Source organism: Danio rerio, chromosome 21, assembly GCF_052040795.2.
Source record: "Danio rerio strain M-AB ecotype USA chromosome 21, GRCz13ab, whole genome shotgun sequence".
NCBI classification, from domain to species: domain Eukaryota; kingdom Metazoa; phylum Chordata; class Actinopteri; order Cypriniformes; family Danionidae; genus Danio; species Danio rerio.
Window position 1 is genome coordinate 31,602,908 of NC_141041.1, and position 26,002 is coordinate 31,628,909.

Genomic DNA, 26,002 nt, shown 5'->3' on the forward strand with positions numbered 1-26,002 from the left:
TTGACTGCACCATGACTTTATATTCTACACTGTACATTATTTCTGTTAATTGATAATACTTTTGTCTAAGCAAAGTCAGACCTTACTGTCCTAATTAAATAATTAAAGATCAAGGCATGATCAAATTTTATTTTGGTCAGATATGCAATATCTAGTGACTTTGTCTTTCCTAAAAGCCACTTCTGATTCCAAATGATCAACTAGAAGTCAAGTTATTATTGTTTGTTTCTAAAACTTGGATAGGCTACAAGACTTTTGTCAGGCAGTGTAGTAGGAAAGTATACAAACTTGTTTAAATGGGTCATTAAATCATTCTTTTAAGGGATTTGTCAAACACACTGATTCATTCAGAATAGAAACAAGTAACAGTATATTGTATAAAGAATGAATGTTTAAATGATTTGACACTGAATCATTAATTTAAACAATTAATTTAAACCCACTAATTCATTCATTTTCAACAAAAGATCTCTACTAGATGATGAACTAGATCAGGGCCCCTATGATTGAAATGTCTTTTTGTTTTTGAGGTTTGTATTAACCAAAATGAAATGTTGGACATATATGATAAAAAGAACATTATCAAGGAATAAAGAATATTATCAAGTATAAAAAAATAACTTGCATTAGCTTTCTGTGTGTCTGTCTTCTAACCTTTGTAACAGCCCTGTGTTGGTGATTTATACATAATTTAATCACCCAATCAGTGAACACATATTTCAATGGTAGTTTCTATTGACTTTGGTTAAAACCTTACTCTAAAACAAGAACTAATTTAGTTCCTTCAAAATTAGTTCCTACAAATGAAATCATTCTCAGTTATGGCTAATGCACCAAAAAGTACTAGTTATAGGAGTTATAAAAGAATCATTTGCTCAGGCATCGTGTACACAGTGATTTATTCAGTAGATGAAACTCCACTGCTTAATGCTTATCAGTTTATTCTGCTGTGTGTTAGTTTTAGAACCCATTTTTGTTGACAGTGCAAAACATTCCCACAACAATTGGCCATATTATGTTAAAAAACCTGAAATCTTGAACAAAAACAATACCATACACAACAACTCATGCTGTTAATCTGAATATCAGAGCTCAGCTGTAATTACCTTCGGCCAAGACTTACTGTTTCTGTATTGTAATCATGTACCAGTGTAAACAAACAGAAACACATTGGTAAGTACAACAGCAAATGGCCACTGAAGCATCTGCCATCCTGTCTGCATTCTCTTTTTGATGTCTGGGCCAGCTGGCAGAGGGCACCAGTGGCACAAGTTCACCTACCCAACCGTGCTGATACCAGGACCAATGGGTCACCGTCTGGGTGGCACCTACACTTCATTTTAAGCCCTCTCTCTAGGGGTCCTTTGGGTGTTCGGTTAACATGGCCACCAAGACCATGAAGCTCTATTAATCCATCACTCTGTGCCCCTGACAGGTGGGCAAGTGAACCCTGAGACTCCTGCAACGCAGGATGCCAGCAAAATGGAGGAGGCCAGAACCTTGGTTCAGATCGATACCCACCCACCCGGAATACAAAATGAGCCTGCTATTCATTACAAGCCGTAACAACCCCTGGCTCTGTCTCATTCATCAGTCAGGGCTGTTTCTGCTCAGCTATCACCTAACCTCAGACTCTGTGGGTGAATAAATGATGCTGCAAACCCAAGCAGCGACGTCAGAGCGAGAGAGGGATGAGTGGTGGGAGAAAAGGAGAGGGAAAACCCTTAAGTCACCTGCTGAAGGGCCGTCGGGCTCCGCTACGCCCACCGTAGTCAGTCATTCCATACATCTGTCATGCTCACGACCAATTGGATTAACTGTCCTTGGTTGTAATTTACAAGCTCAAGTAAATCCTGCTACATGAAGGACAAATTCTGAGGCGTAAGCTGAGTTGTCTTGAGAGCAGCATGAAACCTCACATGCTATTTGCCACGCCTCTCCTTCATAACTTGCCGTTTATGTCTATCATAAAGTTTACAGACTCATTTTTATATACAACCAAATATTATTTACGACACAAGCCAAATCACAGAGTGCTGTAATCAAGGCTGATGCCACAGCTTGGACCAGAAAACTGAGGACAGAGGCTTCTGATACAATGTTTGGTAACAGTCTTTGTCCACACTAAAATAAAATAAAAAAATGATTGAAAGATGATTCCTTTGGATTTACTCAATTTATCTGGCCTGAATTTAAACTCAACTTAAGTTAAACATTACTGAATTTAATTTGTTGGTAACACTTTATTTTGATGGTCCATTTGAGTATTAGTAGTCTGCTTAATATCTGTTGATACTGCTCCTTTAAGACATTTAACTGACTATAAGAAACTTTGCAAGTACATGTCAACTTACCTTAACCCTAACCCCAACCTAACAGTCTACTTATATTCTAATGAGAATTAATTACAATGTAACTTAAATTCAACAAATGGACCATCAAAATAAAGTGTGACCCATTTGTTTGTTTAAATTTAGCATTTGTTTAAATTTTGCAGGCATCGTTTTTCCAGTGTAGAATATGAAAAAGGTCTATCTGTAAGGCTCAGATATGCAGATATTGTTTAGAGCTTAAACTGTATTTTTATTTTTATTTTAAAGGGATAGTTTACCAAAGATGATTTTAGCTGAAACTGTGGTCCTTGGTAATAGCAAATTCAGTGGTGAGTGGCCATTGGCTAAGTTTTGCTAAAAGATTCTAAAAGGGTTGTACCTGTTCTCTGTAAGCGTTAGTTCACCCAGATATTTATATTTACTCACTATTTACTGTGCTTTGAGTGATTCCAAACTTTTCTGAGTTTTTTTATTTTTTATTTTGTTGAGAAACTAAAGAAGATATTTGAAGAAATCAGCAAAGCCTCTATCAAAGGAAAAACAAATATTGAAGTCAATGGTTGCAGATACAAGAAAAGAATAAGTAAATTTTGACACGATTTTGGGTCAACGATCTCTTTAATGAGTAATAGGTGTTTTTTGGCCATTACATTCTATACACCAATCAATCTCATCTCCTATTTCCTTTAAAAGCCAGTTGTTCTTGCGACATGGCAGATTCAAATTGCATCACATGGCATTAGTTGCAAGTGCAACATTTGCCCATTGGGGACATAGATCCGCTTGTGCTAAAGGTTAAAATGCATGAGTAGACCATCGACTGTATGGGGCTTTGATTTTTAATATTTGCATTTTGAGAACCGCTGCACATCCCTGTGTGTGACCTATGTGTGAAATAAACACACAAGTACACATGCATTCTGTACAGTGTAAATTTTGACAGCAAATTTTGGTTTAGTTTTAGTCTTAGTTTTTCGACTAAAATTCAATCTTAGTCTGAATTACTTTAGTTTTAGTCTAGTTTTAGTTGACCAAATTTTAGAAGATTTTGGTTGACCAAATCTACTTTAGATTTAGATGACTAAAATATATTTGGTTTAATTTAAGTGTGATTTCATTAAAGTATGGCATACAATTATTTATATAAACTATTCTAGCTTAAATTAAATAAAATTTTAAATATCTCATTAAATTATTGGATATAGCTTTTCCATTGAAGACAAAAATTTTATTCTGATTGGATATTTACCAAAATACATTCCTCACAACCTCGTCTCGTTTTTATTAGTCAATGAAAATATCAGTATATTTTTATTATAGTTGTCCTCATTATCAATTAATTTTTATTTAGTTTGTCACAAAAATTATGTTAACCAAATTAACACTGATTCTGTATCTGTCTATACAGTATACAGTATTTTCTACAATGACCTTAGACCAGGTTTTATTTGGTCTATTTGAGTTGCCTCAAAATAGCAACCAGATAACAATAAACCTGAACACACTTTGTTTTCAGACCAGCACTCCCATGGGTGCACAAAAGGCCAAAAATGTGTTTGCAACTGTGTCAAACCGAAAACATTTGCTTCTTGACTGGCACTGCATTGCATCATTAAGAGGGCCCTTAGAGTCCCAAAAGAGTCAAAATGGTGAATGTGCTTATGAAGTCTGTGACCTATATATAAAAAGTACAATTGTATTTGTTTGTTTGGTTCTGATGTTTTGAATACAGAATCTTCTGCTTGGAATTGTTGTGAGGGCTCAGGACTGAGATCATATTTTTGTAAGTGGTGTTCAGTTTTTTTTTTTTGCATTGACTGACTGCTTCAATTTCCTCTGGTTTTACTTGTCTTTAACCCTTTGTTTTCAATGCTCACAATGCACAATGTTAGCTATTGACTTGAACATTATGAATCACCAATGACCAAAATAAAGGCAATAAATCCTCTTTAAATGTTCTACTGAAGAAAAAGTCACCTAAATCTATAACAATCACATGGTCAATCAGTAGGTAAAGGTCTTTAGTGTCTGTTCAAACAGATTCAACCATATGAGTGTTCATACCTGGAAAGTATTCAAAACTCTGAAAGAGCTAGACAATGGAAGTTTGAGTCATTTCATGCTCCTGAAGTAGAATACAGCCAATAGTCGAATTACTGGCACTACCCTTCCCACACTTCTGTACTTTTCCAAAGTGAGTAAAAGAGCTTGCAAAATCACTCTGGACCCCTCACACCTAGTAAACTTCCTGTTTGAACTGTTACAGGAAAAGTTTCTTTCCTCAGGCCATCTACCTCATCAACAGTTAAATATCCCCCTTCTGTTCAATAAACATGTGCAACACTTTCTCATGCACACTTGTACACAGCATCTTATAAGTTGTATATTAAAAGCAAATCTGTAGATACAGTTCAACATCCAGAGCTCTTTTGTCTAATTGCATCTCTGTTTAATGTCGTATTTTCTCATTTTTATTTTCATGTTGACACTTGTCAATTTATGTACACTGGAAGCTTCTCTAGCCAAAACAAATTCATTGTGTGAGTAAAGCACACTTGGCAATAAAACCGATTCTGATTTTAGACCCCACTCCAATTTAGATTACATCCCAAATAAGTAATTTTAGACTTCAGTACCCTTCCTCCCCTTATTTAATCTGTACTTAAATTAATAGTTTATCCACAAATATAATTACCCCTTAATTTACTCACCCTCAAGCCATCCGTGCTGTATTTCACTGTCAGACAAACACTGTATGAGTAGTTTTAAATGTTATCCTGGCTCTTTCATATACAGTATAATAGTGTTGGATGGTGGCTTTTGTTTTGAAAAAATCCATCATCAAACTAACCCATATGCCGCCATGGGTGAACGCATGTCATGTAAAATTCTAAATTTTAAACTATACTGTAACCTCCAATTACTAATTTTTGGCGGCAATCAAATGCATTATAAGCGACTGATATATACAACATATGACGCATGATATAAGATGCATAGACACATGTATGTGGCATTATCAGAGTAATATAATGTATAACGTTATACAATAATTTCAATATTGGCAAGCCAACTAGTTTTCTTGTTGTCGTTGTCATTTGTGGTAAACATACTGTGTGGTAGGTGTTTTCCACAAGACACATCTATTCCTAGAGCTTGCCCTATGATAGAGTCTAGATCGTGTGCCAGATATGTCAGTGGCACATAACATGCATCCAGCCACCATCAGAGATCTGTGATTTTAGATTATAGACTATGTACATTAAAGATTATATATAATAGAGAGATTATATTATAATTGAGATTAATGGCCCGTTTCCACTGAGTGGTACGGTATGGTGCAGTTCAGTTCGGTTTGGTTCAGTACACTTTTATGGGCGTTTCCACTGTCAAAAGGTCCCTAAAAGCGAACCGCACTGTACCACTTTTTGGGTACCCTTTGCAAAGGGTACTTAGCCCAGCAAAATAGTAACAAAAGACAGAGCTAGACACGCAGCTAAACGTTATTGGTTTACAGAAATGCATCAGTTGCTTGTGAACAAGCCAGAATAAAAATAAAGAAACTGTCATGTTATAAATACACAGCTGAGACATTACACTGTAATGATATATACATATAATAGCGAGCCATGGTCGACCCGTGCTCAAACAGAGCTTGTCATCGTCTTGATGAACAGCCACAAAGCCAAGAAAAAGAGCAGATTCTACTCCGTGCCCTGTAGATTTTTACAAGGCTGTTTAAAGTGTAAGCGGTTTCGCTTTCCCGCTTGTGCTTGAGTATGCATCTATATTTGAAATAACAAACTTTTTGAGCTGATGATAATAACATGAGTGTGATCATTGAAATGCTTCTGACATCTGATTCTGTCAGAAATGAACAAACGCAAGACTAAAGTGCGATGAAACAATAGAGAAGCCAGAAAAAAAACAAGGAGCAAATGATTTTTTCAGCAAACAGAAACAAACTGCCATCTTTAACTATTATCATCACTTTTAATCTATTATGAACTAGGAGTGACGGAATTACTGTCTAACAGAGGTTACATGTGTGGTACCATATCGGAGACTGTAAGGGTCTGTATGTGTTCATATGCATTTGTTTAAGTATTTTATGTTATCGCAGACATTACAGTACGCTATTTCGCATCATTGATCTGCAGTGAAATCCTATTTATAGAAACATTATTAATGAACATTTATACACAAGTATTTATGTGTATAAAGCATCTGTTTTGTGAGAAGTGCTTCTCACATGATATGTAGCTAAATGACCCGTACAGCTTTATTGTAGACATTTTCTTGAGTGAGAATGACGTTGACTGAAACTTTCTGTCGTACACCATGCCCACCAAAAGAGTACCATTGGTATCCTTTTAGCAGTGGAAATACAAGCCTGATAAAGGTGACCTGTACCAACCCGTACCATACTGTACCACTCAGTGGAAATGGGCCATAAATGTGTTACAAAAACACACTGATCAGGAGTTAACCCCCTGCCAGCATATGGGTTTTACCACAGATACCACAGTTTTACCACAGATAGCAGTTGTGCTGTTTATTCAACATTATTTTATAGCATGGATAACATTTCAAACTACCAAGACTGTTTTTCTGACAGAAAAAAAATCATATACACTAAGAGAGGGTGAGTAAATTGTGGGCTAATTTTCTTTTTTGGGTGAACTAATACTTTAATCAAGTCATCCACTTGCGATTGGATTGACAGCAAAGCATCTTTAATGCCAAGTGCAAACAGGGCCATATGCCCTGCATTTAGATACACAGGTGCAGCACAGTCAGTTCTCAGAGGGTTACACGTGTCCTCCATGTTGGGAATCACCATTCAGACAGATACCAACACACAGAAAATGCCATCAGAAAGGATGTAAAAAAATCTCCACAGATCTATCCTTCAGCCCACAGAATGGGAGGCTCTTGTGCTTTGTGTCTGTGACAAGAGGAGGAAGTTTCTGAAAACAAGCCCCAGTCTGTGTCTGGCAGAGCAGCTGCTCTCAGCCTGTTTATGGCTGCGCTGCCATGGAGGCTCACAGTGCGAAAGTCGACAGTTCACGCTGAATTAATTATTCATTCGGAGGAACCTTATTAAAATGCATCTTAAAAAAAAAAAAAAAACTCCCTGAAATATAATTGCAGTAATAAGCCAAGGGGTCAACGAGGCATTTACAAGCTTGATCTACCGTCATACTATCTCAGCCCTATGTTGTTTTAATAGGATAAATTAATATGAAAGAGCTTGGTGTTTTTGCTTTCCTAAACTGTTCAGCAATTAATGATTCCAACCTTTTTTCGGGGGTTATTTTTCTCCCAGTCTGCACGAGTGGGGGAAGAGGATGTGTCTGAATCTTATCAAAAAGAATTGAATGCGAGGATGTAGCTTCTATTCATCATTTGATCCATGAATACAGCTTCATGTGCCTGGAGCCCCTGAAGCATTCGCTGAAATGATTCAACTTAAGATTTTTATCCAAGTCAATTTGCATCAGTTTCCCTGTCAGCACTTCCAAACGGAGCCAATGGAAATGGCACAGCCTACGTCAGTAGCATTGCTCACACACACAGACATAAAAAGCCTAGAGACAAAATATATACTACAGTTTTATCACAGTAGCCCGTTGATTCTTTCACGGCATGTCAGAATAACTGCAATTATGAAATTCTGGCTTGTAAAAAGCATTCACATCCTGGTACAACTAACAGTACAATTACAGTAATTAAAATACAGGATGTTTTGTAGAGCTCTGATTGCTATTACTCTGAGGCTAAACAAATACAGTAAAATTAATGCAGCTATAAATAATGCCCCGCTAAATAAGCGATAATTTCATTAATAAGGTATTTGAATAAGCTTGTTGTATTGTGGTTTTGGCTGTTGATTACTCTGATTACACAGTTTAATTTTGCTGCTCATAGTGGGGCTTTAAAAATAGATCATATCAAGTCAGACGATGCAAACAGCTGAGACGCTGAAAGCCCATTAAAAATCATGGTTAATATGAAATGCCAGAAACACATTTCAACATTTAGGATGTCAAAATATTAAACTGATCTCTATGATTTATTACTCTTTTTATTATTATTATTATTATTATTTGATATAATTTTTTTATCATTGTTGCTTTAATGAAACCAATAAAATGACTTTATTTTAATCCCATTTTTACTATTTATAACACTATTCCAGTGGTTCTCAAACAAGTTTTCATCAAGTACCACCTCAGAAAAGAAATTGTCTCTCCAAGTACCACCAAAATGAGGAGTATTGAAATAAAGTAGCGCATTAGGCCCAGTAAAGCAGCTACAACTCTGCAGAGTTAAAAAATGTCGCAGATAACATCAGAAATATAGGCTATATGTCATATATGACATATTATATACATAATTTTTGATAAATTTTGAAATGTGTATAGCATGTACATGACATATTTCATTCCTCCGCGTACCACTAGAAGGAAGCCTGCGTACCACTCGTGGTACACGTATCACAGTTTGAGAACCACTGCACTATTCAATGCTTAAGATCTTCCTAGCAGTTTTTACTACTTCTACTACTACTACTACTATTATCCTCCTATTTTGCTTAATTATTAAACTATTATTAATGATGTTATTATTTTATGTAAATAAACAATAAAAAGAAATTTATCTGTATTAAATTTGATATCTTAATTATTTATTATATTTGTACTACTCATAACACTACATGGTTTGCTTAAAGATTTCTTAGTAGCAGGCCCGGTGCTACAGGGGGCATAAGAAAGAAGCTGCGATAACCCCCCCCCCAACCCCCCCCCCCCCCCCCCCCCCCCAACCACATTTTCATAAAGGATTACTTCACCCAAAACTGAAACATTTTTTTGTTATTAATTACTAACACTTCGTCATTCCAACCTTCAGAACACAAATGGTGATATTTTATAATTAAGATCTGGTCCCTGCATCAAGTCAGAGTGTGCAGGCAGGGTGGAGGCGCACTCTAAACTCACACAGGAGGAAACAAGACTAGTGGGTGACATGAAGGTGAACAGCCTAATTCATTTAATGTTTTGGTTAACTAATTCTTTAAATACAACTCTGTTTTGAGCATTAAAGGGAGAAAACGCAAAAGAAATTTACCATTAAATTAATTTATGGCAAAGACGCAACTGCGCTTAATTAGATTTATTAAAAATTAGAAAATCTATTAGAAATTCTTTCTAATCTATTAGATTAGATTAGAAAAAATGCCTTTTGAGTTTAAAGATGATTGGCCTGCAACGTCAAGTTTACAGTGTTATAAATTAAAGTTTATTATGGTTTATTATTGTGTGTAAGTGGATTTGTCACGGATCAACCACTGAACTACAGGTAGGCTGAATGATAATCTTTAAAAAATATGTAATTTAGGCTATACTGCTATTTGCTCATGCAAAATTAAACACCAGAAAATATATTGTAGGCCTATTTTAATGTCTAAAATACAGATAGCGTATTGATTTTATTTTGACTTGTAAGTGTATGGCCCGGAAAATAAAATTGCAACATGTTATTAAAATATTCTAAATTATTAAATAAAAGGACAGGTAAATAGCCTAACGGTTTATCGTAACGTTTTCACCAGACAATTTCACTAAAGAAACTTATGAATGCCTAACTTAAATCTTTATGTTTACCTTTAAAATAATAATAAACGTTATATAACCTATTGAGTTGCGTGTTATACATGCCAAAATGAAACCAATTTTCACTGCAATAACTGTAAATCCTTTTTTTCTTTTTGAGGTAGGTAGATATACTCTCCTTTTTTACTTATGCCTTATAATGTAAGTGACACATTTAGCTACTGTATTTAAAAATATTGTTAAAAATAGCAAAACGGCATTATTTTTACTATAAAAAGTATATTACTGCCTTAAGTGTGTAACTTAGGCAGTAATGCAAAGTAATAATAAATAAGTGAATAAATAGTCTTAATGAAAGGAACAAGAGGGACTAAAATCAGTCACCAGTTCTAGCACCCCCCAAAATAATTTTTTTTAAGCTATTGACAGTCATATATGTGTTCCACGCTGCTAAAAACACTATTAGGACACATATATTTCACTAAAAAGTGAAAATTTGTTGTTTTTGCGTTATTTTGAGCAAATTCGTTCTTCCCGTTTGAAAATAATTTTTTAAGCTGCATCGATTAGATCCTTGCATGTATTCCAGCATGTAGACTGGGTGTCTGTACCTGGGAGTACTTTGTGACGTCTCTGAGTCTGCATCATTAATTAATGGGAAAGACTTGGAAACATTGGCAAATAATTCGATTACTGATGTCCATGTAAACACAGTCACTGTCTTTCTTCCCTGCGTCTGTGTGTTTGTTTTGCCTCTGTGAAAATCAGCTTGTGCCCAAATCGAAACTCCCATTTTTATGCAAATTTTTATGCACCTTCCCTCTTTCCCTCCTCTGACACTCCCACCTAAACAGAGCTGGACACACCCACTTTCCTGCCTTTTTTCAAACTAGAGGTGTGAAAACACCCTGCTGAAACAGGGGGGTTTCGTGGCCCTTTAAATTCTGAAAGATGGCTGATTACAACTAAACTGGTGTAAACTGATGAACACTGGGCCAAAAAGACAAAAGTGTAGTTTGTGCATTAAAATAATGACTGTAGAGGACTGCAGGACAGTAAATAACCACATTAAGAATCCCATTAGAGCTTTACAGTGAACTGTAATACTCACAATGTGCAACTGAAGGTAATCTCCCAGGCCCTGGCTGCTCTCCACCTGCACCAGAATGGCATCGCTCTGCTGGGTACTGAAGCCCACGGCCAAACGGTCCGCCCGGGTGCTCGGCCGATCGTTGGGGGCCCAGGTGTATGTAATGAGCGCTCCTCCTCTCCCAAAAATATACGTGGTCCCAGCTGCCAAATGAAGAGAAACACACAAACCATGAGCTGAAGATTCAGAGATGTTACATGAGAAAAATAAGAATGAAAGTGAGTGAAATGTTGCGCGACGCAGCAGGAGGGCACACCGCTCTGAATGTGCGAGGCAAAATGGATGCTAAAGAAGCCTCTCACATTTCATATTTGCCCTGCGCGCTGCCTCATATGAGATTAAAGTCTCCCGGTCTTTAATAAGTTGCCATCTGTTCTGATGTGCTTTGAATGCTCATTTGCAATGTGCTTCCTCAGTGACAAACGTCATATTCAGGACTGCCATTTCACATTCAAACCTCTTACGCTGATGTAAAAGATGAAGCAATAGACGGAGGTGTAAAAAATTATGCGAGTGCTAAATCCTAGGTGTGAAATAGATATTAACAGTGAAAGTCTGAGAAGAAGAAGATAAATTGGATACAATTTATTTTAAGGTACAATTCTCGCTATTAAAACATTAACTAAGACTTTTAGCTTAATGAACTCCTAATTTGCTGCTTATTAATAGTTATTAAGGTAGTAGTTGGGTTTAGGTGTTGGGTAGATTAGTGATGTGGAATAAGATCATGCAGATAATGTACTTTTTAAGTACTAATTATTACTTAAAAAGTACATTATCTGCATGATAATAAACAACCAATGCTAAGCATGGGCAAGAGGGTGATTCTAAGGGCCCATCCACTTTGGGGGTCCCCAGAGATCTATTAGTATTAATTCGATTTATTAGTATTAGATTTATTAGTTTTAACAGTAGCAGCAGGGAGTCCAACCTTAAATATACTTTCGTATGGCCCAGAATTGCTAAAAGCCCCCCTATCAATCAGCAATGAAATGACAATATCAAGAACAGAAAACATCCATTTCTTGCTAACATTTGAGTGCTGTTGAGCAGGTTATTAAACACCCCTTATTGGTTATTTTGTTCACATCCTCATCAGATCCTGTGATTGGTACCAATGATCATTGGTTGACTTTCTTCAACAAATGCTTACACAAACAGATGGACACTTTGAAGGCTACGTCTACATGGGGACCAGTTTATGTGTAAGATCTCAGTTGATTGACTCAGTGAAGCAGTGTTTTGAAGCAGAGATCATTGGAGCCAATCGCATATTACATCAACACATGAGCCCAATGCTCATAATTTCTATTGTTATTTTTATTTCAGTTATCAAATGGTACTGAAGTCAGTACTTTTGACATCCCTGGTCTCCAAGCTACAAGTAACTAACACTACCAGAGAACATACTGCTCTGAGCAACTATTCCAAACTCAAGCCCCTCCTACATGGACTAAACCATTTAAACTGTAAAGCTTATACAAAATGATAATAAAGATAAACAAATACTGATGACAGATGTTCGAATGTAGTAATAACACAGAAATACATGACTGTTTCAAACAGAATATCATTAGTGTACTAACAATTCTCTAAGTTGAGAAAAAACTAAACACAAATTTCTGCTGGCTGTATCCAAAAATCGCATATCATACCCTTCAATACTGCACTACAGCATTTGAGGCGGCAGCCATTTGAAGTGATGTCCTAATCCACAGAGGGTGTTCTGATTTGCACTCAATAAATCCCACAATGCTCTGCAATAATGAGTGTATAACTGATGGACCCTCAATGTCTGGAGAACATTGTTGGCATTTAAGATAGCAACAATATGGCATTCACAATGCCATCATATTGCTGTACGTTTCTGCATAATATATTATTTATTAGTTAAACTAACTTTTGAATACTTGACAGAAGCCAAAATACAAATGACACACACTTGTAATCACACAAATGTAATCACAAACCATGTCAACATCATTTATTTTTATCAACCAGTAAACAAAACACCAGCGACGCGGTGGAGCAGTGGTAGTGCTGTCGCCTCACAGCAAGAAGGTCCCCAGATTAATAAAAAGACTAAGCCAAAAAGAAAAGGAATGAATGAATAAACAAAACGCCATCGCTTCCAGTGCCATCAGTGCTCGAATTCACTCACTAGTTTTCAATCACTTTTTTTTAAGTGTACTACATTAGTTGACTAATATAGAAAATGATGAGTGTATAGGTGATAATTTCTGACAGTCTGGGATGAGAAAGATGTACCAGTACAGTATAGTATTACTTTGTAAATTGATTCACTGTTTCATAGCATTCAAAACACTAAGGACCTCATGTATCAACGCTGCGTACGCACAAAAACTTTGCATACGTCAGATTTCACGCTCACGTTTGGATTTACTAACGATGAAATTAACATGAGAATATGCTTTGGTCCACGCCAAATTCATGTCAGGCGTACGTGCATTGTTTGTCTTGTTTGTGTTTGTTTTACTTATATTGGCGACTCCTACAAGTAATTGTGTTAAATTGCACACTACAAAGTATCTTTGAGCTGTGCAATGGCAGCTGTTTGGGTCGGGATCATCCGCATGTCTAGCAGGTATATAAGGTTTCCATACCATGCAGTTGACCAGCCAAACATTAAAGCTCAATTTGCAGTGATCGACGGTTTTCCCAATGTAATCGGAGCGATCGACTGCACTCACAGTGCTATAAAGGCAGCTTGTTCAGGTTCACTGAAGCAGTACTAAAATTTATATTTAAGGGTATTTTTAATGTATAACTTCTACAAACTTATAATGCATATGATTTGGATATAACATCTCTCAAATCCAGTTCAGTTTTATGAATCTGAGTCTTCCATAATACACAGAACTATTAATGTTTCCTACTTGTCTTTTTCGCGATGAAAAGTAGGCAAAATCTGATATGTAGTAAGGGGGAAAAAAGAATTCATCATACGCTAGGTACGAACCGAGCTCATGATAGGTCAAGTCAAAACATGTTACCATGCACTTCACGAGCTACGCCAATCACACTGCTGTTTGCTGCTCTCTTTAGTTATGTTGTCTCTGTCAATCAAACGGTGATGGACAGGAATCACTCAACTAGCTCATTCCAACAAGGTGTGGTATTGCACATAGCCTAAATAGACATTTCAAAATTTACACTTTTACCATCAACCATTTTTTTTTAATTCACTCACAGTGCGATGTTCAGACCCAACTGCTTTAACCGTGTCAGCTAAATTCTCCCACTCTATTTTTTTTTCTTTTGTTATTAATTCTGGAGGACAAACTTGCAAATAACAGTTTTCACATTCTGTGAAGTTTCTCTTTTTGCTTGCTTTTGACATTGCTTTTTTGTTTGGTTTTGCCAAATTGGAGTCATTCCCGTATTTATTAGGGGTAGGGGGCAGGGAGGGGTTTTGCGCTCGTGCACGTGCACTCAGTTTCAGGTTAACTCGGATGTACAAAGAGAATATGCGTGGGATTTGGCATATGCAGTTTCATACGTCTGAATTTTTTTCTGCTTACACACATTTACAGCTTTGTCCGTACGCAATGTTTTAGTACGAATTCAACACAAGTCTTCGTACATGAGGCCCCAGAGCTATGTCCGAAATTCCATACTTCAATATTATATAGTATGCTAGAAACAGTATGCGAGCCAAATAATATGTCCGAATTCATACAATTCGAAAAACATTATGCGAGATGTACTCGGATGACCAACTACTTCAGGTGAGATTAAGAATTGTAAATCAATGCCTTGAGAGAGAAGAGATGGAAATCATGCGGGTAGTTCACGTGATCATGACAAAATGGTGGATGTAGTATGTCCGAGTTCTTTTCATACTGCTCACATTCATACTTTATAGAACATAGTTTTCTATCAGAGTACTGAATAGGCGGTTTCGAACGCAGCCCAGGTACAGAACCAGGCTAAAATATGACAGTACAAGACTTTTACCTACTAGTATTATTTTAAATAATAAAAAAGTCTAATTAAAATGTCTACTGGTCTGAAATTATGTAAAAACTATAAGTGTTTGTTCAGTGATTTATCACTTGATTTATGGATTTATAAGATCTCAAACCAGGAAGAACATTTGAAATTGTGAAACATTTCAAAGCAGATATGACAAAATAAAGCATTGTTTAATGAAATCATGTGTCCTTGACAGTTGGTATATATATATATATATATATATATATATATATATATATATATATATATATATATATATATATATATATATATATTCATTCTCTGAACCACTGATTTAAAAAAGAATATTACAAAAGGCTTTATTAATAAGTGTTTTCAAAGCAGCTATCACTATGGGTACATAAGTATGGCTTTCTTAATATGAAAATGATTTAAAGCAAAAAATTAAACATGACTTGCAGATATGCTCACTGAATACAAACCTAACAGGTCACTCAAATCATTAGAATCAAGTAAATTAGACATTCCAGGGGTTCAGTCAAAGCAAGGGGAATTTGCCTTCAGCTACTGCACCCCCCGCTGCTGGAACCAGCTACCAGAAATGATCAGATGTCCTCCAACATTAGATACATTTAAAATCAAGACTTAAAACACATCTTTTTAGCTGTGCCTTTACCAAATGACCACTGTGCTACATTTAACAAATCACATTATTATGTCTTTCTTTTCTTTAATTCTTTTTTTCACCTGTATTAACAAATTTCAATCTGTTTTTATCTATTGTAATAATTTTTAATCATTTAAATTGTATTTGCATTGCCATGACTTGACAGTCTTGTATAAATTCTAACGCCACACAATATACACTGAGTTTCATAATGCAATGAGCAATATACACTGAAATCATAAAGCAATGAGCTAACATGTAAGAAACATTACGCACAAAAACAAAAAAAATAAATATTCTGGGTTAAATTGTGCTTTTCAAGCACAGCCAGATAATGTACAAGCTTTTACAAAAGGTAACGCATTTGTTGACAGTCTTCTGCCAAAATAAGAGTCGCTCATAATAATAATACATTCTCTAGTCACAGAGTCTCACAAAGACAATTGGTTTGGATTTAAGATGCATTCTATAAATAGATTTCAGAGCAAACTTTACCAACTTCTTGCCCTCTCTGCACACTTGGGTGCTAATATTTCACCCCGATTGGACATGGCATTGAATCAAGGCGGCTGTATAGAAGTGAGGATGTGAAATGGAGCCAGTGTGGTGCTGCGTCAGCTTGGTCAGAAAGCACCGCGGGACAGGATGGATGCCTGACATGCTTTAAACTGCCAAGCTATCTGCGCTGAAACAACTCTAGAGAGTGAACCTGGGCAACTGCGTTGGCCGATTTGCCAGGGTAAAAACGAGAGGTGGTAATGTGAGCCGCCTCACAGTTGAAGTGCAACAGCACAGCAATGGACTACATGAAGTTAAGCTGTAGTTAATGAATAGTGCAGTGTAAGTCATAAAAAGCTGTTAAAAAGTTTATTCATTAAGTCAGAAGAATTTATATTATGTTCTGTTATACTATTTTATATTATATTATATTATATTATATTATATTATATTATATTATATTATATTATATTATATTATATTATTTTAGCCTATATACAACAGTTCTGTCTGGTTCTTGAATCTGATTGGCTAATGTCAAAAATCGTACAGCCTCCTCACCCTTCTAAATTACTCCACCAACATGACAGCAAATCAATAAACTAACTACAGTAAGCAAAAAGTAGCAGGTTCTTGTAATGGTTCCTGCTGTTCTGACGTCAGCTGGAGATGTGAATGAATGGCGGAAGAAAGTAGTTTCTCATTCAAGAGGGTTTTTAGACTTTCTGTGTTTGATTTATTTTTTATATAAACAACTCGTGTGATATTGCTCATATATTATTATATTATATTATATTATATTATATTATATTATATTATATTATATATAAATAATTAAAAATATAGAGACATTTATCTGTTTAAATAACACACCAATATTTTTCTGCATTCTTTTTTTATCTTATTTATTGTTATTTATGTTAAACATAAATATAAATTAAAAGAAAAAATAATATCGAATAAGAAACACAGATTTTTTTATGGTTCCAGCTAGTACATTTTTCTGTGGTTACTCATTGTTTGATTTAACATGCCTGTTCCTCATTTATTTCATAAGTTGCCTTTTGTGTATTAACACGTCGCCTTTGCTTTTGCTTTCAGTAATTTTATGTAAAGTATTATAATGTTATGTATGTTTATTCATTATATTTCTATTTTGTCAATGTTTTCAAGCCTCTTGTGGACAGGTGTTGAGAATTAGCAAGTTTGCTAAAACACTTAAACAAATACATTTGGTTGTCCAGTGTAATTGTGATGTCCATGTTAAATAAATAAATAAATAAATAAATAAATAAATAAATAAATAAATAAATAAATAGTGCATTAACACACAAAGTCATCAGTTTAGTTGGTCTGCTGTTGCTTGAGTTTCTTACACACCATCTTTTTTTGTCCTTGTAAAATGCAGATTTTTGATCATATATTATACACAGGTACTGCAGCTTTCCATGACTCCCCCGAACTTATTAACTGTTTGCTAAACGGCAGACCTTCCACCTCTCTCGCAAATTTCACCTAAATACCGAGATGCCAAAGTGGAGCCACCTGTCATTCCTGGCGCTTGTGGTCGTCTAAATGAGCAAACAGAAGAGGTGTGGGGAATGTAATTAAGTGATCTGGCGAGTGGTCCCCGAGGCGGGATGTGGGTTACAGAGTGCTGAACACCTGCTCACAAAAGCTGCTAACTAACTTGTTGAGTTTGGGCCGCCATGCATCACAACAACTGTTTGAACTGCTGAAATATGACGAACGCTTCTAATGAAACGCCAAAACACATGGGATCAATCAGGCTTATTCGTTTAATTGGCGCTAAAGTATCTGTTGTCAGCGGGGTCTAAAATTAACAATCGCCAAGTGATGAACGCAAGCAGAAGTTGTATTGGCTATTAAGCCAATTAAATCTGGTTGCCCGTAACTTCATTTAGAATTGCAACATAATAGAACGTTTAAATCAAATTATATTAATGATTGTCTGACCCTTAATGAAGCAACTGAAAATAAATGCATGGTGTGAAAGGAAAGTAATCACAAGGCTACAAGGTGAATCACAACATTACAAATTTTCATTTTAAATCAACATCTCAGACAAAATAATGACTGTCCTTCAATAAGGGAAAGAATTACAGTACCATGAAGCACTGGGAAAGACAAAAAATACAATCTATTTCAAGTTAAGTGAAAAATATACAAATATATAAGCATTCTGAGAGAAAGAGTAGGTGATTCATGGGAGTGGGTGGATCTAAAGAAACTGGTCTAAAGAAACTGGTTGTTTTTTCTTGATGTGACGCTTCGATTAGTTGAATTGTCTTAGGGTGCTTTCACACTCGGTTCAATTGCCTGGACCAAACTCAAGTTCGATTGTCGCCCCCCTGCCACCTTCTCGACTGGTTTGTGTTCACACCGTCTTTTTTTCTTCTGAACCCTGGTACAATTGCGTCATTAAGCTGCTGTTTTGTGTACAGCTGTTGCTAGGTGACAACCACACAAGCAAACTGCAAAATGGAGATGGTCATTCTGCTTTTACTCAATCTTTTGCTTTTGTTACCAAAACCTAAATACAGAAAGCCACTTGCATCTATCTGCCGCAAAAATGTTTTAAGATACATAATGTTCAGAACATCATGCACTCTCAGAAATAAAGGTACGCAAGCTGTCACTTTGGTGGTACCTTATTAAAAGGTACAGCTTTGTACCTAAAAGGTCCATATTAATACCTCAAGGGTACAAATTAGCACCCTAAAAGTACAAAAGTGTTCCTCTTAAAATTTTTAGGTACTAATATATACTTTTGAGGTACCGATATGTACCCTTTAAGTACAAACATGTACCTTCTGAAAAGGTACCACCCCAGTGACAGCTCATCTACCTTTATTTCTGAGAGTGCGTAATGTCTGCAGAAGTCGTTTTTTGGTGGATACAAGCAGACATTATCACTGTTTGCCCTGACTCAGTCCCGCTCGTCACCAAGGACATACACGCATGAATGACCATCATGAAAACTGGATTGCACTTTGATAAAAGTTTATTATACAGTTGGCGGTTCACTTCTGTTATTTGGTATGATTACATTCATATTAAAGGTGAACTGTACCATAGTTCGCACGAACCGTACCCCAGACCCCCACTTTCAGGCTGACTTGGGTATGGTTCGTGAGTGCACAACCGAGTTCAGAAGACAACATTCACACTAGCTAGACGTACTGTACTCTGACGTCAAACAAACCCAGGTGCGGACCAGAAGTGCTAGTGTAAAAGCACCCTAAAGCCTGATTTATACTTCTGCCTCAAGTGATCGGCGTGATCCACGGCGCATGCAAAGCTCGTAGCTGTGCATTCATACTTCTGCGTGCTGTTTCTGTTGCTCTGCAATAACACTTCTGAAACGCTAGTTGGCAGTGATGCGTTTATGTTCCTCTGTGTCGACTTTCTTTGCAGCTGTTTTATTTTTTTTGAACACTTCCTTAATGTACAAGTGGTTCGAACTCACTCATTTTGAGGCAGGAACTGGCGGATGTGCAACAACTTTAACCATGAGGTAAACACAAAGCAAAACTTTTCATCTGAAGCTCCTTCACGGGACTCCACACTTGTAAACACTCGCTCCAACATACTCAAGTAACTCTCTGTCCATACAGAGAGAGATGTGTCCATACGTAGGCTGTGCTGTAGCATTCGTGTGTGCTTGACGCAGAAGTATAAATCAGCCTTTAGACATCCAAGCACACACACTGTCAACACTCAAACAACTAGTGAATAATTTTTTTTTCTCTAAAATGCCTTTATATTTAAACTTAATAACTTTTAAGTTAAAATAATTGTAACTTGATAACTTGTGACCTGTCAATCATGTATTTTTTATTTTGTTCTTAACAGAATGTGCATGTGTTCAGGACCTCTTCTCCTCCAGGTAAGTATACAGGCATAATAAATAACTTTATAATTATAACTTTGGATTTTTCATAAAAATACCCTTTATAAAAACATAAATGCTAAAAACTACCTCTAAACATAAAAACTACCTCTCTTCTGATCTGTCTTTTCCTGAAATTTGTGATTTTTGTGTATCAGTCAGAGGGATCTTATTTTGCTACATGTGAAAGCCTATATACTGTATACAGTCAAGTCTGACCCCATTAGTATTCATTTCAACACTGTATTCATTTATTTTCTTTTCAGCATAGTCCCTTTATTAATTTGAGGTCGCCACAGCGGAATGAACCGCCAACTTATCCAGCATATGTTTTACGCAGGGGATGCCCTATCAGCTGCAACCCATCTCTAGGAAACATCCATACACACACATTCACACTTATACACTACGGACAATTTTAGCTTATTCAATTCATCTATACCAGGGGTTCCCAAATTTTTCAGCCCGAGACCCCCAAAATAACAATGCTAGTGACTCGCGACCCCCAATATCCTCTGAGGTGGTTATAAATACAGAAACCTTGCATGCAATGACGCAGACACACCATTTAAATTTGTGTCCATGCTTAAAATGTGCCAGAAAGTATAACCTGACGTTATAAAATCAAAATGCATCTGACGCTATTGCTGCCTTTAATATAATGTAATTACCCCAGGGGTCGCAATCCAATAGAACTAGTAACTATAAGCTACTATAGTAACTATATAGTATATAGTAACTATAAACTACTATTTTTATTTTCAGTATAGTTATGGATAAAATATGTTAATTATTATGGTTTAATAAAAATAAATAGATTTTTGGAAATCACCAGGCGACCCCCCTTCATTGCCCCGCGACCCCTCGGGGGGTCCCGACCCCCACTTTGAGAACCACTGATCTATACCACATGGTTTTGCACTTGTGGGAGAAACCAGAGCACCCGGAGAAAACCCACGCAAACATAGGGAGATCATGTAAACTCCACACAGAAATTCCAACTGACCCAGCTGAGACTCAAACCAGTGACCTTCTTGCTGTGAAGCGATTGAGCTACCCACTGTGCCACCCTAAATAAATAATCATAAATTTACATAGTAGAAACAGCCATTGGATTATTTACAAACATTAATTTACATGAATTTTTGAAGTAAAAATAATAGTTAACAGTAGTTTGCAGCCTTTATTTGATTTAAATTTACCTCAGTATAAAAGCTTAGTTTATCTATTCTTAATACAATTGTATTAAAATCCGTAACTCAATGGTTTGACACACTTGTGGCATATTTCTCATATTAATTCACCCAGACAAAATATTAGGTACAAAACCACAATGTGTCTTGACGTCTGTGACAGGCACAGTTTCACTGAGAGACGAATACAGCCTCGTCTCATATTACTCTCCACAAAATAATCATTTTATATATATTTAAATAAAAATGATGCAAAGTACAGATTCATAGCTGTTAAGAAATATTTATGGCTGAATTTTCTCCATTCACAATCCATTGACAGTTGCGCTGTCTGCTTCGCTACATAAACCATACAGTGATCCAGACAACCCATGTGACTCAAGGACGTTTTTTATGGGGCTCTAAACCTGACGATTCACAGCAGAGGTGAAACTTAACCACTGCTATCATGATGCAATCAGAAAGTGTCTAAAGTCTCCAAAACACAATTGATTTCCTCACTTGGAAGGAACCAGAATTTATTGTCCTGGTTATTTTCTAAATGTTGAAATCTTATTCTACTCTATATCATTTTAAGCTTGCGCTAAACAAATCAATATCGCTTCACATAGGGCTCTGATAATGCTGCCTGCCTATATACACTTTCGATGGATTATGACCTACACTCATTTATCCACCCTTCAGGTATGATATGACGTATGTATTATTTTTTTATAGGCCAAAAAATATCCTCCTTTAAAAACAAACATACGATTTGGTACATTTAATCCATTACGTTGCACTCAGAATGTTTGTGTTATTCTGCAATAGCCCTTTTGTCAGGCTTTAGTCTAGTGGAATAAGCGAAAGCCATTGCATTAAGCTCCTGATAGGTTAAGCATTTGTAAACAGTGTTTAATTCAATAAGCACACTGAATGAACTGTCCACACACGCTGTCTTTGGGGAAGAAAAAAAGTCTTGGAGGCAAAAATTCAATTTTCCTGCTTCAGTTACTTCCTGCATTTCACCTTAAAAGACTTGGCTGGTGCACTGAGCAAGATAAAACCAGCTCCTGAGCCGCGTGCTATTAAAAACTATAGCAGTCACAATGACTTTTTGTAATCCTTACTGTATGAAACAAGAATTTGGGTTAGGATATATTAAAATACTTTTTTAGATCGTCACAAGCATGAGTCATCTGTTGCTTCTTGGTGTTTTAAAGGTTGTTTTTATTTTTAGACAAAAATTTCATGCAGTCTTTTACATTTTGAAGATACATTATCAGTATTGTATACAATAAAAAAGGGTCTGATTAAGTCAATCTTTCAAATGTAGAATTTATTGGAATATTAAAAATAGATAGAGATTAAGTGCCTTCATATTTACATAATTTTAATGTGGAATGCATGACCTACTTAAAGAAAAACTTAATACGATGAATTATTAAGATATTAAATAATTATTAATAATATAAAAATATAAAAACAATTTTTTATTTTAGATTTAATTAAAAAAAATTTTTCATACACTATCGGTCGAAACGTTTTGGGTCAGTAGGATTTTTAAATGTTTTAAAAAAGGCTTATCAAGCTCATCAAGGCTTCATTTACTTAATCAAAAATACAGTAAAAATGTTAAAATTGTGAAATGTTATTATACTATAAAATAACTGTTTAAAAGTAGTTTATCATTCATCTAATAATTTATTGCAGTGATTTTAAAGTTATTTGTAACTTTATGAATTTTCAGCTTCCTTATTCCCGTCTTCAGAGTCACATGATCCTTCAAAATTCTGAATTAATTATAATTATTATTATTAATATTATTATTATTAATGGTAATAGTAATAAAAGCTTAATTTAGTTTGAAACTACATACAATAAGAAAGCAGTTATTTAAAATGTTAATACATTTTTAACAATTTAACTTTTTTTGTACATTTAGTAAATGCCACCTTGATGAAGAGAATAATAATAATAAAAAAAAAGAAAAAAAATCCTGACCTCAAACTTTTGACTGGTACTGTATGTGCATACATTAAAATAGATAGAGATTAAGTGCCTTCATATTTACATAATTTTAAGGTGGAATGCATGACCTACTTAAAGACAACAATAATATGATGATAACAAGATAGAAAATAATTATTAATAGAGTTTTAAAAATTCTTAAAAATTGTTAGATTTTATTTTTACACATATGCTTCTGCACACATGCTATATTTTTATATACAGCAGGGAAAATATTCATTGAACACGTCACCATTTTTTCCCCAGAAAACATATTTCCAAAGGTGCCATTGACAATAAATTCTCCTCGGATGTTGGTAACAACCAAAGAAAACTATATATGCAAAGAAACCAAATCTAATTAGTTTATAAAGTAAGTTATGTGTAATAAAATTAAATGACCCAAGGAAAAAGTATTAAACACACGAAGAAAGGATGGTGTAGAAAGGCAGTGAAAGCCCAGACAGCACAACTCACTCAGTAGTTATCCAGCAACCCCCTCCTCCTTGTAAATTAATATTAGCTGCTTCATTCTAAAATCTACATTATCAGGATGATGAAGATTAACCAGGGTGGACACTTCAGCAAGACAATGATCCAAAACACAGCCAAGGAAACTCTCAAATGCTTTCAGAGAAAGAAAATCAAGCCATAGAATGGCACATCCAATCACCTGACTTGAATCCAATATAAAATACAAATTAAACATCAGATGAGACCCACAGAACCATCAAGTTTTACACACTCTGGTAAAGTCTATGGAAAAACTCAGACTTAAGCAATTCATGTGACTTCATTCTCCATGTTAGAGGCGTCTTTAAGCTGCCATCACCAAAAATGCTTTTTATATAAAGTATTAAATACATTTCAGTAGTTTAGTACTTTCTCCTTGTGTCATTTCATTGTTGGTACACATAACTAATGTTTCAGATGTTTTTGTTTTGATTAATATTATTTTTTATGCTTATATTGTTTGGGTTTTTACCAAAATCAATTCTATGCCAACAGCTCCTTTGGAAATATTACTTGCAGAAAAAAAAACAAAAAAAAAAAAACATGATGTATACAGTTGAAGTCAGAATTATTAGCCACCCTTAATATTTCCCAAATGATGTTTAATGGAGCAAGGCAATTTTCACAGGATGTCTTATAATATTTTTTCTTCTAGAAAAAGTCTCATTTGTTTTATTTTGGCCAGAATAAAAGCAGTTTAAAAAAATTTAAAAGCCGTTTTAAGGTCAAAATTATTAGCCCTTTTAAGCTATATATATATATATATATATATATATATATATATATATATATATATATATATATATATATATATATATATATATATATATATATATATATATATATATATATATATATATATAATTATTTTTTTTTTTGATAGTTTACAGAACAAACCCTTGTTACACAATAACTTGCCTAATTACCCTAACCAGCCAAGTTAACCTAATTAACCTAGTTAAGCCTTTAAATGTCCCTTTAAGTTGTATAGAAGTGTCTCGAAAAATATCAAGTCACATTTAATGTGCTGTCATCATGGCAAAGATAAAATAAATCAGTTATTAGAAATGAGCTATTAAAACTATTATGATTAGAAATGTGTTGAAAAAACCTGCTCCAATAAAAACAAACAGGGGGGCTTATAATTCTCACTATATATTACAAAAAAAAACAAAAAAACTTATTTCCCCCTTTTCCCTTTTGAAAACTACTAGTAGACAATGCGTGCGTGTGTGTGTGCGTGTGTGTGTGTGTGTGTGTGTGTGTGAAAACTAGTTCTATTTTAGATTAAATCATGTTAATTTATCTATGATGACATTCTTTACTCCGTGGTTGTTCCATTTTTCTATTTTCAGGCTTCTCAGATTAATAAACAACACACACTTTTTATGATAATATCACTATCCAACCCCCCCTGGGATAAAGAGCAAACACCTAATGACAAAAGCTAAATGAAAAAACACTTTTCCTCTTCATCACCTCCCCAATGAACAGTTGAGCGAAATGATTTATTCCCACTCTTTTCATGCAGCTTAGGAAGCAGGTTTTACATGTTGCTTCTTTTCAAAAAGGCAAACAACAATAAAGTGCTGGGATTGGATTTCACTGAAGGCTCCTGTGAGATGCGGTGATTAGATAAGCTCTGTATATGGAGGCTAAAAGCAGCCGAATATAGTTATTTGCCTTGAGTTCCCAAATGGCCAAAGAAGGACGGACGGATATTGGATTCTTGTCCACTGCATCATATGTACACAATCTGGACACGAGAGCTCCGGAAAACAAAGTCAGCAAACTGTGTGGACAACCGGATGAAGCCAGGAGATGTTGAACACCACAGAAAAACACTCCAGAGATATTTGTGCAAGATTTCATAATTCTCGAATTAATTATTTCAAGTTATTAAGTGATGCTGCAGTAATGCTTTAATGAGCGATACTGCAGCAAGGGTATAGCGCAGAATAATAATAAAGGAAATAGCTCATTTGCCATTGTTTGTGTTAGGAGAGGTGCAGCATACTTCAGATGGATGATTTTATTGCACCACAGGGTTGCATAATCATAAAGTCAATGTACATATATATATATTCTTGTTGACTCGCAGAAAAGCAATCACTGGCGCAGTATGCTTTAAAGGTACTTATATTGAATTTTCAGGTTCTAATATACACTC

The 26,002-nt window shown here is 35.3% G+C and overlaps 1 protein-coding gene and 1 long non-coding RNA gene across 36 annotated transcripts in view; both read right to left on the minus strand.

Annotated features, from left to right (window-relative positions):
- nrxn2a (neurexin 2a) overlaps nucleotides 1-26,002 on the minus strand; it is a 762,095-nt gene that overhangs the window by 78,752 nt on the left and 657,341 nt on the right. For all 35 annotated transcript variants that reach the window (XM_087299962.1, XM_087299955.1, XM_087299951.1 and 32 more), the window contains 1 exon segment: nucleotides 11,064-11,245. In XM_087299962.1, the coding sequence (XP_087156088.1) occupies nucleotides 11,064-11,245 (182 nt within the window).
- Nucleotides 17,616-22,714, minus strand: LOC147838855 (uncharacterized). Its single transcript, XR_015520493.1, has 3 exons — nucleotides 21,035-22,714; nucleotides 19,094-20,573; nucleotides 17,616-19,055 (listed from the first exon to the last, which is right to left on the minus strand). It is a non-coding gene; the product is annotated as an uncharacterized LOC147838855 (long non-coding RNA).